General features: G+C 50.2%; 2 protein-coding genes across 2 annotated transcripts; both read left to right on the plus strand.

Annotated features, from left to right (window-relative positions):
- Positions 1–1,034: 1,034 nt before the first annotated feature.
- On the plus strand, positions 1,035–4,793 carry LOC306956471 (keratin, type II cytoskeletal cochleal-like; the record flags this gene model as incomplete). The annotated part of the gene is made up of 9 exons (XM_079547744.1): positions 1,035–1,625; positions 2,403–2,617; positions 2,792–2,852; positions 2,985–3,080; positions 3,242–3,406; positions 3,537–3,662; positions 3,872–4,092; positions 4,321–4,355; positions 4,444–4,793. The coding sequence occupies 9 exons, from the start codon at positions 1,035–1,037 to the stop codon at positions 4,791–4,793; spliced, it is 1,860 nt and encodes a 619-aa protein (XP_079403870.1).
- Positions 4,794–9,274: 4,481 nt separating this feature from the next.
- LOC306956475 (keratin, type II cytoskeletal 75-like) lies at positions 9,275–12,989 on the plus strand (the record flags this gene model as incomplete). The annotated part of the gene is made up of 9 exons (XM_079547748.1): positions 9,275–9,784; positions 10,618–10,832; positions 11,007–11,067; positions 11,205–11,300; positions 11,457–11,621; positions 11,752–11,877; positions 12,080–12,300; positions 12,584–12,618; positions 12,721–12,989. The coding sequence occupies 9 exons, from the start codon at positions 9,275–9,277 to the stop codon at positions 12,987–12,989; spliced, it is 1,698 nt and encodes a 565-aa protein (XP_079403874.1).
- Positions 12,990–14,682: the final 1,693 nt, after the last annotated feature.

A 14,682-nucleotide genomic window follows, 5' to 3' on the forward strand; every position in this document is an offset into this window, starting at 1 on the left:
GAAATACTTCCATTCCTTAATATTTTTCCTTATTAGTTGTCTCATCTTTGGAAATAACCGAGTAAAGAAGAGATCAGCATAATTCCCCAAAGCAGGAGGAAGCCCTCGCCATCTTGAATTATTAATCTGCTTTTCCACTTTTGTAGTGCTTGTCTCTCTGCCCTCGGTCACAATCAGCTCCGTGAAGCGTCCCATCCTTCTCCCAGGGTTGTCCTTCTCCATCACTGCCAGATGAGCACAGGAGTGGAGCAGGACAAGGCGTGGTGTGCCATCCACTCTGCTCCATCCTTCTCTAAGCTCCCAGCTCGTGTTCTCAGATTTGAGGAGACTCAATTGGAGGGCATTTAACCTGCACGGTGAAGACACTCCCATCCAAAGCGCCAGCACTCACGCCCCAAGATGTCATACCTTCCTAGCGGGAGAATAATATGCTGAGTCTCTTCAAACTCTGGTGTCACGAATTCCCATTGAGGATTGGGAAACTTCTAATATGCCGAAGGCAATTTAACCTATAAAAAGGAGATTTAGGGTGTGTGTGAGGAGTTGTGAAAGCTATGTTATAGCTGTTATTTCATCAAAACCTCTCCTTTCCATGAAGGTATGATTGGGAAGATCTATATCTGCAATTATTTGGAGCTATTAAAGAAGGTTGGGAGTCCAATGAGGGGCCGAAGAAAAGTACATTACCATGCAAGATGGTTTCCAGCAGGTCATAAACCTATGAGAGCCCACTTAGTCACTGAGACCTATTTCAATAATCTTTGATTCACTTCTATATTGCAGGGTGTGTTTCTAGGCAGGCCCAAATAAGGTAAAGCTACACTGGGAATCTGTCAACAGCACCATGCTGATGAAAATAATGAACTGGTTTCCACCTTCACGCCCAAGAGCTTCAGGAGCGGATAAAAGGGAATGCCCGAAGCCGTGTAGCCAGAGAAGGCTGTGCACACTTCTCTCCACATCTGTCCTCAGCAGCACAGCTCCGTTGGTCTTTCTGCTCTTCCTGACTTTGACTCCGCTCGGAAGAAGCAGCCATGTCTCGGCAGTCTGCCTGTAAAAGCTTTGGAGGAGGGAGTAGAAGGGGCTACAGCTCTTGCTCTGCCGTTGGTGGTGGCTTTGGAGGAGGTGGCGGCAGCAGAAGCAGGATCAGCTACAGCTCGTATTCCTCATCCAGAGGAGGAGGAAGCGGTGGACAGTGTGGAGGCTTCAGCAGCAGGAGCCTCCACAACATGGGTGGCAGCAGGGGGTTTGCTGCGGGTGGGTGTTACGGCAGTGCAGGCAGAATGGGTGGCTATGGAGGAGGAATAGGTGGCAGAGGAATGGGTGGAGGAGGAATGGGTGGCTGTGGTGGAGGAATGGGAGGAGGAGGAATGGGTGGCTTTGGTGGAGGAATGGGTGGAGGAGGAATGGGTGGCTTCGGTGGAGGAATAGGTGGAGGAATAGGAGGAGGAATGGGAGGCTTCGGGGGTCCTGGCTTCCCTGGAGGCATCCAACCAGTGCACGTTGACTCGAGCCTCCTGCGGCCCGTCCACGTTGAGATCGATCCTCAGATCCAGCAAGTGAAAAACCAGGAGAAGGAGCAGATCAAGACTCTTAACAATCAGTTTGCCTCCTTCATTGACAAGGTGAGAACTTAGCACCACTCTTATGTGGAGATGAGCGTTTTGAACAAATTCCTGTAGTGCAAAGGGATTACATTCCTTGCAGTCAAGTTTAATGTTACTTGACCAAGTCTGCAAGACTGATGGCTTTGTAAGAAGTTGCCACTGAAATCTTATTAAGGAATACTGAACAATTAAAGGGGTTTTCATGCTAATGGAGCATTAAAGGCAGCATCATCAGGGCATGCTGAACATTCTCTTGCCCAGTAATTTCTTCAGCTTAATTTGTAGTGATTCAGGGTAAAGTCATCATATTGTATTTAAATGTCCTAAGGAGATCTCATTACTGTAGTTCTATTTGATGTCATTTTCTTTTCAAGGAACCGATCCTATGAATGTAAAAGTGTTAAATACATTTCCAGTGATCTTGGATAAATTTAATTTCGAACAGAAACTAAAGAAAGACAGAATCTTTGAAGGAGCATAGATGAACAGTAAATGAGACAATAATTGCTTTCTTGACTTAACTTCTACTGAGATGAAAGTAATGTCCAAAACTGACATGGAGAGAATGGAAGTTACTATTTCAATTGGCAAAGAGTTTGTCCATAGCTCAGAATTTCAGAATAGCCTCAAAAACAGTAATGCTGTGAATAATCGTGCACTTTAGAAGCTTGAAAGTTTGAGTCAGCCACAGTGGGTAATTCCCATGGCTTCCAGAAGGAGCAGGAGGTCTGAGAAGTCTGACGGCTCACAGGATCCCAAGGTGAAATTCTCACACAACCCCCTGTGGGCTTTCAGGTGCGCTTCCTGGAGCAGCAGAACAAGGTTCTCTCCACCAAGTGGGAGCTCCTGCAGCAGCAAGGGCCTTCAGGACCCAGGAAGAACCTGGATGTCATCTTTGAGAATTACATCCAGGGCCTGAGGAGGAGGTTGGAGTCTCTGCTGGGACAGAGGGGAGAGCTGGAATCCGAGCTGCAGAACATGCGCCAATACGTGGAGGAGTACAAAACCAAGTAAGTGCAGAGATGGAGTGAGCAGCAAGGCAGGAGAGCTGGGGCGGCATGCAGGTCTCTGGTGTCTGCCAGTTGCTCCAGGAGCTCACCAGGAGTGTGAGAGGGGTTCTGTGGAGGAAAGAGGAGGGAGAACCGCTACTTGATAAGCCTCATCTGGCTTGTCCTCTTCCACAGGTATGAGGAAGAGATCAACAGGCGCACTGCTGCTGAGAATGAGTTTGTGGTGCTGAAGAAGGTGAGTGCAGGGAGCAGGATGGCTGGAGGTTGGGAGGAGACAGATGTGGGACAGAAAGTTTTCTGGACAGTGCTTGCTGGCTGCTAATAGGGTGGGAAGAAGCCATGGTCTAGAGCGTGGTTTTTCTTGTAGGATGTGGACACCGCCTACATGACCAAGGTGGAGTTGGAAGCCAAGGTGGGAGCTCTGACTGATGAGATCAACTTCTTGAGGGCCATCTATGAAGAGGTAGGAGCCTTTCCTGGGCTGGGCTGGGCTGGAGCAAGGGTGAGGAGGGGAGATGTGGCTCAGGACCCTGCAGGTGGATGGGTGCCCATGAGGGATGTGTGTGGAGCATCCCTTGGGCTCCTCTGCTCCCGTGCTCAGGTTTATCCCCGTGTTGGTTGCAGGAACTGTCTCAGATGCAGACAATCAGCAGGGACTTGTCTGTGGTGGTGTCGATGGACAACAACCGGCACCTGGACATGGACAGCATCATTGAGGAGGTCAGACGGCAGTACGAGCAGATTGCCCAGAACAGCAGAGCTGAAGCTGAGGCTTGGTACCAGAGCCGGGTGAGCTGGGCAGAGTCGTGGCAGCTGGGATGGCCCCTTGCTGCTGGATGTGTCCGTGCCGTGGAGCAAGGGGACTTTTGGGTTGTGGGTAGGCTTTCTCATGGATGGTTTTCTATGCCTGTGCCATCAGTATGAGGAGCTGCAGAGCACTGCTGGAAGGCACGGGGACAGCCTGCGCAACACCAAGATCGAGATCCAGGAGCTGACCAGGAATGTCCAGCGGCTGCGGACTGAAATCGAGAACGTGAAGAAGCAGGTAGGGATGTGTGGTGACTCTCCGGATATCAGCATAAGAATGCATCAAAAATAATGTCTATGGATTCCGGGGCAGAAATGTGTTCTTCAACTCTACCACTATTGACTTTGTCCAGTGTTGTCTTTCATCCTTGATCATTCAAGTTGTGTTTGAAGGCTTTTGTTAAAGAATGAAGTGTGTTCTGAGGGAGTGCCCTTCTCCTTCCTCAGAACCAGCAGCTGCAGGCCGCTATTGCTGAGGCCGAGGAGAGGGGTGAGATGGCCCTGAAGGATGCCAGGGTGAAATTGGAAGAGCTGGAAACTGCTCTGAGCAAGGACAAGGAGGAGCTGGCTCGCCTGCTGAAGGAATACCAGGAGCTGCTGAATGTCAAGATTGCGCTGGATGTGGAGATTGCCATGTACAGGAAGCTGCTGGAGGGAGAGGAGAACAGGTACTATCCTTTATTTGTATCTTCTGGAGATAAACCTTATATATTACATTTAATGCAATTCTTAGCCAGAAACACAAATGTTTTCCACTTTTCTTACAATGGCACTAGTACAGTTGTGAAAATCAAAAAGAAGAGGGAACATATAGCTAGAGAATATAGCTAGGAGTATTGTTAGCCAAAAAAGCTATTGTGCCCCCAAAGATTAACCCTTTCTGTTTCCTCTCACAGGCTGTGCAACGATGGGATGTCCAACGTCAATGTCTGTAAGTATCTGCAAAGCACCAGCAGGTTGCATCTCAACTGAAAAAAATCTTCCCACTGGCCCATTTATAACCACTATATCTCTTCCAGCTGTGGTAGGCAGGACCACCATCTCTGGAGGAAGAGGAGGCATGGGAGGAGGATTTGGAGGCAGCGGAATGGGAGGAGGATTTGGAGGAGGTGGAATGGGAGGAGGATTTGGAGGCAGCGGCATGGGAGGAGGAATGGGAGGTGTGTGTGGCTCAGGAGGAGGCTTTGGAGGTGGAAGCTCTGGCGGCAGCTGTGGAATGGGAGGAGGAATGTACAGCGGAGGCTTCTCCTCTGGAAGTGGAAGGATTTGCGGCTCTGGGGGTGGCAACTTCAGCTCCGGTGGGGGATCCTCCTCCATACGGAGATGCGTCACAACCACCTCCGTCAAGTCTTCAGGAGTGAGGTTCTGAGCCCTGAAGGCCGACTGAGAAAGAAACAAAGCATGTCCTCCCTTCCCCCGGCAGCAGCGCAGCCTCCTTAAATCCATCTCCGGTACCCCACCATGAAACAAACTGTGTCCCTCATGGCCAGCATGAGCCAGCTGGTCTACCTGGCTTGTTCCCAGCATGGGAGCCTGGTGGCCGGGACACACTGCTGCACAGCCTCCTACTCAGTGAAGAAATAGCAGCCCGAGCAAAGTCTCACACGTGGATACCCCGTACGGAGAGCTGATTTCAAGGAGGAACCGCTCTGCCTTCCTTGCTGCATTGTACATTTCTGGCTGCCCTGTGGCAAACGTGTATAAAACCACTCTTTCTTCCTCTGTCCTGATGGCCGTAGCCCTGGGGTGCTTCTGCATGCAGTACATCCTGTTGCTTCCATTCATTTGTGTCATGGGTTGTGGCACATGAGGGGCAGACGGGACTCCTTCTGTGGCGGCAGGTGCCCAGAGGACTTTTTCTAATCAGAACCGAGCTTGCTTTTCTGTGCCAGGCCCCTGGTGACATGGAACAAGATGTATTGTCCCCACCTCCCTTCTTCTTCTGTTTGTGGTATGTCCTTGGGATGTTGCCATTCTCAATAAATTGCAGAGAACATTCACTATGTCTTGTTGTCATCACTTTCTGGTAGAATGACTATAGCTCTGGGGAAGCAGCTTGGTTGCCCTGAGCTGCTGGAGCTCTCAGACTTTGTGTTTGGGTTTGTGTGGTGGCAGGGGTTTGGGTTCCTCCTAGATCAAGGTGTTCTATGATTCAGTGATTCAATTCCCTTTGACTTCTATGTGTCATAGCACTGCCTGAAATCACAGGGCCACATAGGAGGGGCTCTGGATGCTCTCTCCTTGAATGAGCAGTAGATGGGTGCAGCCAGGGAGCCCAGAATGGAGAAGTGCTGGAGTCTGGGGAAATGTGGGTAAGATCCTCATATAATCCTAACCTGGGAATCACAATTTCCAGATCAGGTGTCATCACTTATTGTGTCATTAAACTACTCAGAGACAATGGATTTATCCGTGCCATAATCTAGGGCTCAGTCCTTATGCAGAGTAATGCACTCATTATGGTTCTACGCATGTCACAGCTCACCACAGTGTTCTGATGATGCAGAAACTAAAGCAGACCTAAGAAAGGAGTTTATCTGTCTCTTTGTCTTCATAATCATCAGGAAGAAGACATGTAAATGGTATGCAGAAATCAGAAACACAAAACTATTCTCCTAGTGCACAAATGCTGGCACAGAGTAGTGGCTAAACCACAGGAGACAAAACACAGTGATTGTGATGGAAAAAGACAGCGATGGGGAGGGAGCAGACATCAGATCACCCTGCTGTTGTGGCTGCATCTGAAGGCGCTGCCCTGGAGTGGACTCTACTATGTGGTAGGGAAAGATGGGAACAGAAAAAGAGTCCTGTAGGCAGCAGCTGCCAGCGAGCATGGATGTGAATGCTGACCTAGAGCAATCTGCAGAGCAAGGTCAGCAGCCCTGAGCATCAGTAGTGTTAGAGACCAGCAGCTCCTCCTGCTCTCCACTTACCAGCAGTGGGAAGATGAGGGACTGGAGAGGGGCGGTCCGTCCTGACCCATGGGCATCTCATCCCAATGGGGTGCCTGAGAAGTTGGACCAGTCTCTCGGTGTGTTTGCTTTATAGTGAGAGTGAGTGGGAGAGCTGGGCTCTAGCTGGAGGGCATGGGGAGCAAGGTGGGCAGAATGCTGATGTGTTTGATCTGAGCTGAGCTTCAGCTCCTGCATCGCAAGCAGAGATCAAAGAGACAGCAACCGCTCTCAGTAGTGGTGTGGGAGTCCCAAAGCAACTCGCTGCGAGCTGCTGTGTCCCCACAGTGGGTCAGGAAGTGCAGCCCTCTGATAAGACCAACTCCGGGCCACGGGAAAGGGCTGAGGGGTCTTTGGAGAGGCCTCCTCATCCCTTGGAGCAGCGGGGGAGTTGGAGAACACAGCTCTGTTTGTCCCCAGAATAAGAGGATGGGAAAGCAACGCCTCCGAGCAGCTGGGCCCTTGCCAAGAGTGCTTTGGGTTTGGCTTGGTGAAGAGTCAGCGGCTTTGGTGCCTAATTTTAGCTCTGTTTCTTCTCAGTCTCACCATGTGAGTGAGGAATCCTGGTGGCATCTCTGCCCGTGCTGCCTCCAGAGCTTTGTGCCAGGACCTGCTGGCTGTGCAGCATCAGGACCCAAAGCTGCCTCTTGGAGAGCTCTGCAGCTGGGCTCAGCATCAGCTTCTCAGCCAAGTCTGGGCTTTGCTTTGTGTGGACAATTGTGCTGCGCACGGCTCCTTGTGTAAGAGATCGCAAGGGATTGCTGGAGCCCAGGCTGCCTATCGAGTTTCACCTGGAGGAGGCTGATGCGACTCCAGCTCTGCTATAATCTTCCCATCTTGTCTGGAGACGTCAGAGTGACTCAATCTGGGCGTCTTATCTGGAGGAGCTGAGCGTGGTCAGCACCCAGGCATTTGGCTGAGTGAGCACGTTTCTCCCAGTTGTGGAGCTGCCGTGTGGGATGTTACAAGCAGCTCGTGCTGCCTCCCGAGAAAAGCATCTCGCAGTGGTATTTGCCAGCACGGAGGGAGGCCATGAGCAGATACAACCTGCTTTTCTCCAACAAAAGCCCAGCTCCCCTTTGTTTCTCTGGGATTGTCCTTATCTTTCCTGGGGACACCAGCCAAGGACGAAGGCCATTCTCTTGCAAGGCAAAGTGTCCCTGTCCCAGTGTTGGGATGGTGCCCGTTCTCCAGCTGCAGCCTGTGGCACTGGGCGAGCTGCAGACACCTGGAGAACCTTGTCCAACATTGCTTGAGTCCCTTGGAGTGACATTCCCCACTCTCCCATGTCCTGTTGTGTGAAGAGATTGGTGCCCAGCATCCTCCATCCCAGTGACAGCCAGAAGCATTTACATCTCTGATTCCTGTAGCTGCTCTGTGGGCTGTTTCTTTGAAGTGCCTGTGGCTGAAGGCTGATACCAGCGATATTTTCAAACAGCACTTCGTTGCCCATGTCTTATGAGAGATCCTGAAAGTTCAAACATAAGATGTTTATTCCACATTGGAAGCTCATATACAGTGTATTCTTGGAAGACTGAAATGATCAGAGTGCTGCATAATGTATTTCCTTTGACATCTATTGATTTTTTTTGGAGTTAAGCATTAGGGATTTTGTTTTTCTTGAAGATTATGCTCATGACTAAAATGATACCCTGAAGGCATCTGCACAGTGTCTATCAAATGAACTTCCTATTTCAGAGCCAGATACTTTGAAGCAGCTGCTTGTGTCTGAAAAATACATTTCTCTAAAGTAAATTTAGTCTTCCTACAAAGATTCACGTGTTCTTACATGTCTTTGCTGTAGCTCTTAAAACATGCATCATATACACCGCGATACCGTAACTCTACTTCTGAAGGCATCCGAGCTTCTTCAAACTTCTTGTTGCCCCTTCTTTAGGAATGATCAGATATAATAATCTCAGCCCGATCCTTTGTCTGCCAATTTAAGTAAAAAATACTACTTTCTCAAGTCGTGGTTTTCCCTGCCTGTATTTTTCTGCTGTATTTCTTTCTTCGTTCTTTATTACCACTTACAGCGCTGGAAGGGTCCTTCCATTTCTCTCCGGGTTCAGCAGTCCTTGTGTCCATCAGAAAAGCAAACGGGAGGAGCTTGGTCATCCCCATGCTCTTCTTCCTTCTGCTCAGGTTCTTGGTGTCTTGGTACTCAGCTGGAAGAAATGCTCTCCGGGAGTTTTCCCCTGGAGAAGGCACTCCCATCTCCAGTGATGGGGATCAGCCTGCTCTTTGGAGCAGAACTAAGCACCTCCTTTCTGGATAATAAAGAAATGCTGACCGTTGTCAAATGTTAATGTGTGGTATTCTTGCTTTACACCACGAAACTGCTTCTTGAAAAACCATCAGCAGTTTTCCACATAAGTAGGAGATTCGGGGTGTGCTTGGGGGAATTGTGAAAGCCTCACTCTTGCTGATTTCCACCAAAATGCTTGTCTGACACTGAACCTCAATGCAAAAGATCCGAATCAAGATAAACCGAGAAATTGTTAAGAACAGCTAGAAAGGTGGGAGGAGGGAAGAACATGACTACATCACTGTAAAACATATTTTTCCAGATGACAGAAAGATATGAGAGTCCACTTACTCACTGAGTCCTATTCCAATGCTCTTGCTCTTTTATTCTCTTCTGCATCGCAAAGCGTATTTCTGGGTGGAGTCAACAATTTGGCAAAAATCTGTTAACCGCACCAAGCTGATGAAGACAGTAAATTTGTTTCCTCTTCACACCCATGTAGACCCAGCCCACCTCTAGAAACAGATAAAAGGGAATGCCTGGAGCCGTGGAGCCAGAGAAGACTGTGCACACTTCTCTCCGCATCCGTCCCCAGCAGCACAGCTCCGTTGGTCTTCCTACTCTGCTCAACTCCTCTTGGAAGAAGCAGCCATGTCCCGGCAGTCTGTCTGCAGAAGCTTTGGAGGTGGCAGCAGAAGGGGCTACAGCTCTTGCTCTGCCGTTGGCGGTGGCTTTGGAGGAAGTGGGGGCAGAAGCAGGATCAGCTACAGCTCGTTCTCCACATCCCGGGGAACTGGAGGCGGCGGACGCTGTGGAGGTTTCAGCAGCAGGAGCCTCCACAACATGGGTGGCAGCGGAAGGATTTCCATGGGTGGCTCTTATGGCGGAGGATACGGATGTAGAATTGTTGGCCTTGGTGGAGGCTATGGAGGAGGATTTGGCAGCATTGGAGGAGGTGTAATTGGTGGAGGAGTAGGCAGCTTTGGTGGCCCTGTGAGAGGTGGTCCTGGGTTCCCTGGAGGCATCCAACCGGTGCAGGTTGACCCAACCCTCCTGCGGCCGGTCCATGTTGACATTGACCCTCAGATCCAACAAGTGAAGTGCCAGGAGAAGGAGCAGATCAAGACTCTGAACAACCAGTTTGCCTCCTTCATTGACAAGGTGAGAGGCTGAAACTACATCTCTCTGGGAATGGGGACTCTGGGGAAATCTTTTGGGCTGGGAAGAGGGAAGTATGTTTCTCAGCTCCAGGTTGGAAGGTCTGGAAAGCAAGCATTGTTCTTCTCATTGAGTCCTCCTAGAGAAATGTGAACATTTTGCTTCTGCAGGGAGATCAAAGGTCCTTCTCTAGTTCTGTTTGATCCAAATCCTTTCTTACTTTCCATCTCTATCTTTCTCTGAGGAGACAGGCGAAAGTGATCACAGGGTACTCAGTTATCCCCAGCAGTTCTTCAAGCCAGTCCTCTTTATTCTCAATGAACAAGAAGCGTAGGAATGAAATTTCAATTAATAATTGTCAATTACTTAATTTGCTTCACATACAGATCAATGTACTTCGAGTTCTTTGCAATCGGAGAACATGAACTGGAAATTCCTCATGTATTTTCTAAGATGAGTGTTCTCCCATATAGAGGAACATGAGAGTTGATTCACTAGAATGCAAAAGATAAAAAATCCAATACTTCAGTAAATTAATACTTGACAAAATTTGGAAATAGAAGTAGTCTGTTAGCCTGGAATCTACATATTCTTATTGGTATTCAACAAAAGAGAAAAAATGTAGTAGAAAACAAATCAAATTAATGTATAATCGAAGGAAAAGAGGAGAAAGAAGGGAGGAAACATTCTCTTAGAAAAGAGGCTTTAAAAGTCATGGTTCTGTTGGTCATTTGAGAAATGATTCCCTTGGCCTTCAAAAGAAGTAGATTTGAGAAGAGTGATGCATTGTGAGATCCCAAGGTGAAATTCTCACACAACCCCCTGTGGGCTTTCAGGTGCGCTTCCTGGAGCAGCAGAACAAGGTTCTCTCCACCAAGTGGGAGCTCCTGCAGCAGCAAGGGCCTTCAGGACCCAGGAAGAACCTGGATGTCATCTTTGAGAATTACATCCAGGGCCTGAGGAGGAGGTTGGAATCTCTGCTGGGACAGAGGGGAGAGCTGGAATCCGAGCTGCAGAACATGCGCCAATACGTGGAGGAGTACAAAACCAAGTAAGTGCAGAGATGGAGTGAGCAGCAAGGCAGGAGAGCTGGGGCGGCATGCAGGTCTCTGGTGTCTGCCAGTTGCTCCAGGAGCTCACCAGGAGTGTGAGAGGGGTTCTGTGGAGGAAAGAGGAGGGAGAACCGCTACTTGATAAGCCTCATCTGGCTTGTCCTCTTCCACAGGTATGAGGAAGAGATCAACAGGCGCACTGCTGCTGAGAATGAGTTTGTGGTGCTGAAGAAGGTGAGTGCAGGGAGCAGGATGGCTGGAGGTTGGGAGGAGACAGATGTGGGACAGAAAATTTCTGGTTGGAGACAATGCTTGCTGGCTGCTAATAGGGTGGGAAGAAGCCATGGTCTAGAGTGTGATTTTTCCTATAGGATGTGGACTGTGCCTACATGACCAAAGTGGAGTTGGAAGCCAAGGTGGGAGCTCTGACTGATGAGATCAGCTTCCTGAGGTGCATCTATGAGGAGGTAGGAGCCTTTCCTGGGCTGGGCTGGAGCAAGGGTGAGGAGGGGAGATGTGGCTCAGGACCCTGCAGGTGGATGGGTGCCCATGGGGGATGTGTGTGGAGCATCCCTTGGGCTCCTCTGCTCCCGTGCTCAGGTTTATCCCCGTGTTGGTTGCAGGAACTGTCTCAGATGCAGACAATCAGCAGGGACTTGTCTGTGGTGGTGTCGATGGACAACAATCGGCACCTGGATCTGGACAGCATCATTGAGGAGGTCAGACGGCAGTACGAGCAGATTGCCCAGAACAGCAGAGCTGAAGCTGAGGCTTGGTACCAGAGCCGGGTGAGCTGGGCAGAGTCGTGGCAGCTGGGATGGCCCCTTGCTGCTGGATGTGTCCGTGCCGTGGAGCAAGGGGACTTTTGGGTTGTGGGTAGGCTTTCTCATGGATGGTTTTCTATGCCTGTGCCATCAGTATGAGGAGCTGCAGAGCACTGCTGGAAGGCACGGGGACAGCCTGCGCAACACCAAGATCGAGATCCAGGAGCTGACCAGGAACGTCCAGCGGCTGCGGGCTGAGATTGAGAATGTGAAGAAGCAGGTAGGGATGTGTGGTGACTCATTGTTTGCCTGCATCAGGCTCAAATGTTGACTGTAGACAGTGGGACAAAACTGTATTCTTCAGCTACCACTATTGACTTTGTGGAACATTTCCTTTCATTCTTGAACCCTCCAGTCTGGGTTTGAGGACTGGTGGTAGGGGACAAAATGTGATCTGAGGGAGTGCCCTTTTCCTTCCTCAGAACCAGCAGCTGCAGGCAGCTATTGCTGAGGCCGAGGAGAGGGGTGAGATGGCCCTGAAGGATGCTAGGAGGAAATTGGAAGAGCTGGAATGTGCCTTGAGCAAGGACAAGGAGGAGCTGGCTCGCCTGCTGAAGGAATACCAGGAGCTGCTGAACATCAAGATTGCCCTGGATGTGGAGATTGCCATGTACAGGAAGCTGCTGGAGGGAGAGGAGAACAGGTGAGTCTTGACACTGTCCTCCCCTGGCCAAGGTTGTGCCTTTCCTTATGATGGGCTGAGTGTTCATAATTTCTCTGTCCATAGAATTGGGAACACATTTACTCTAATTTTTCCCCAAGTGTTTATGGTTACAATATAAACGAGGTGTTCACAGTGACTGTGTCCTGGTGTTACTGATGGGCATTAAGAGAAACAGGAACTCAATGAAGCATGTTGGCAACTGCACTGACCTGAAGAGCTGTGTTGTATTGCACTGATATCTTATGTTCTTCTCCCTTCATAGGCTCTGCGGAGACAACCCGTCCAACGTCAATGTGTGTAAGTAGCCGTGCATCCTCCTTGCCCAGTGATTTCTCCCATGCTTTGCTGGAATTCCCAGGCTGCCCCTTGGCACACAGTGATCCTCTCTTTCTCTTGCAGCTGTGGTCGGCAGAACCACCATTGCTGGAGGCAGAGCTGGAGGCTTTGGTGCCGGCAGTGGCGTGGGAGGAGGAGTATGCACAGTCGGAGGAGGAAGCATCATCGGGGGCAGCTGTGGGGTGGGAGGAGGAGTGTATAATGGGGGCTTCTCCTCTGGGAGTGGGAGGATGTGTGGCTCTGGAGGTGGCACCTTCATTCCTGCGGGAGCATCCTCGGTCCGGAGATGTGTCACCACCACAACGGTGAAATCTTCGGGCGTGAAGTACTGAGCCCCAACCTCAGTACCGCCAAGGAAAGAAGCATCACCCGCCTCCAGCCTGCGGCACATCCCCAGAATCCTGCAAAGAAATGGAGCATCCCGCCTCCACCCCAGAGGCAAACAGCAGCAGAACACCACCCTCTTGGCACCGCTGCTGCTTTCCCCACCCCACCGGTCTCCAGGGATGAAACATTTATGGCCCCGCTAGGAAATATCTCCCTCGGGGTTACCCGTCACCGGAGAGTTCATCCAAGAGCCCTCCTTCCCTCGTGCCAGTCTGGCTGAGCAGAAGCGTGAGCGGATCTGCTCTTTCCTTTCCCTTCTGAGGTCTCTTTTTCAATGGCCGTGTTCTCCTTTGCGCTTCCTGCGCGTCCTGCATGTTGCCTACATGCTTGTTTCAGCTGTATTCATGGAAGCAGAAGAAATGTGGCAATGCCCCATAGTCAGGCTTAGGAGTGAGAAGCAGCTCTCCAGAGGATTTGGCAGCTTTCATATTTTATAGATTTGTATCACGCTTCTCCTTCACAACTGACATGTGCATGGCCCTATTGCAATCCTTCTGCTACCAGAATTTTACTGCCTTGCTGCTTTCTACCAACACCCCTTCCCCCAAATTCTTTCATTACCAGTAAACTGCAGACAGGTGAAAAGATTTCTCTGTGTTGTGTCATTGAAAGTTCCCTGGGGGAGGGTACAAGAGGAACACAGATATTGCTCCTTGCTGTAGCAATGGCAACACAGTGGTGCAGAGCAGGGTACATCCTGCTGCACAAATTGCATCAAATGGGGACATGGTGGGGACGTGCAGCAGGTGGCCTGTCCCCACGGACATCCAGTGCTCTCCAGGTTAAGAGCTGCCCAGATGAGGAGGGAGGAGGTGGAGGATGGGCCCTCATCTTCCTTACACAGCCACGTGGCACAACCCTGCTCCTCCCCAGCAGGATCCCTATGTCTAAAGGAAAGAAGAGCCAGGAGCATGGCATGGGAAGGGGACAGGGTTGGAAGATGTCTATGGAACGTGATGGTCTGAGTGTGATAGTTGGGATGTGGCCGCTGGATTGGGATGGGGTGAACGTGGCCATTGGGATGAGGCAGTTGGGATATGGCAGTTCAAATGCAGTAGCTGTGATGTGGTGGTTGGGTTGGGATTGTTTGAATGTGGCCTTTGGGATATGGCAGTTGGATTGGAATGTTTTGAACATGGCCTTCAGGATATAGCAGCTGAATTGGGATGTTTTGAATGAGGCCCTTGGGATATGGCAGCTGGGAAGTGGCAGCCTGAATGCAGCCATTGGTTTGTGGCAATTAGCCAGTGGTGGTTTGAAGATGGACATTGGGATGTGGCCACTGGGACCAGAGCAGGGCATACACAGCCACCCCCCTTCCACCACATTGCATCCTGCTGTGGTGGCACCTGGAATTCCAACAAGATGTGCTGGAGACCTCAGTAGGGGATGTATTCCATATCTGGTTGTCCTCCACTTCCAAGGCTAGTTGTCCTCCACTTCAACAGTTGGTTGTTTTCCACTTTCATGGTTGGTTGTTCTCCACTTCCAAGGCTGTTTGTCCTTAAATTCCACAGCTGTTTTTCCTTCAATTCCATAGCTGTTCATCCTCCACTTCCACAGCTGGTTGTCCTCCACTTCCATGGCTGGTTGTCCTCCACTTCCATGGCTGGTTGTCCTCCACTTCCATAGCTGGAT

The sequence above is a fragment of the Tetrao urogallus genome, assembly GCF_951394365.1.
Source record: "Tetrao urogallus genome assembly, chromosome: 31".
NCBI classification, from domain to species: domain Eukaryota; kingdom Metazoa; phylum Chordata; class Aves; order Galliformes; family Phasianidae; genus Tetrao; species Tetrao urogallus.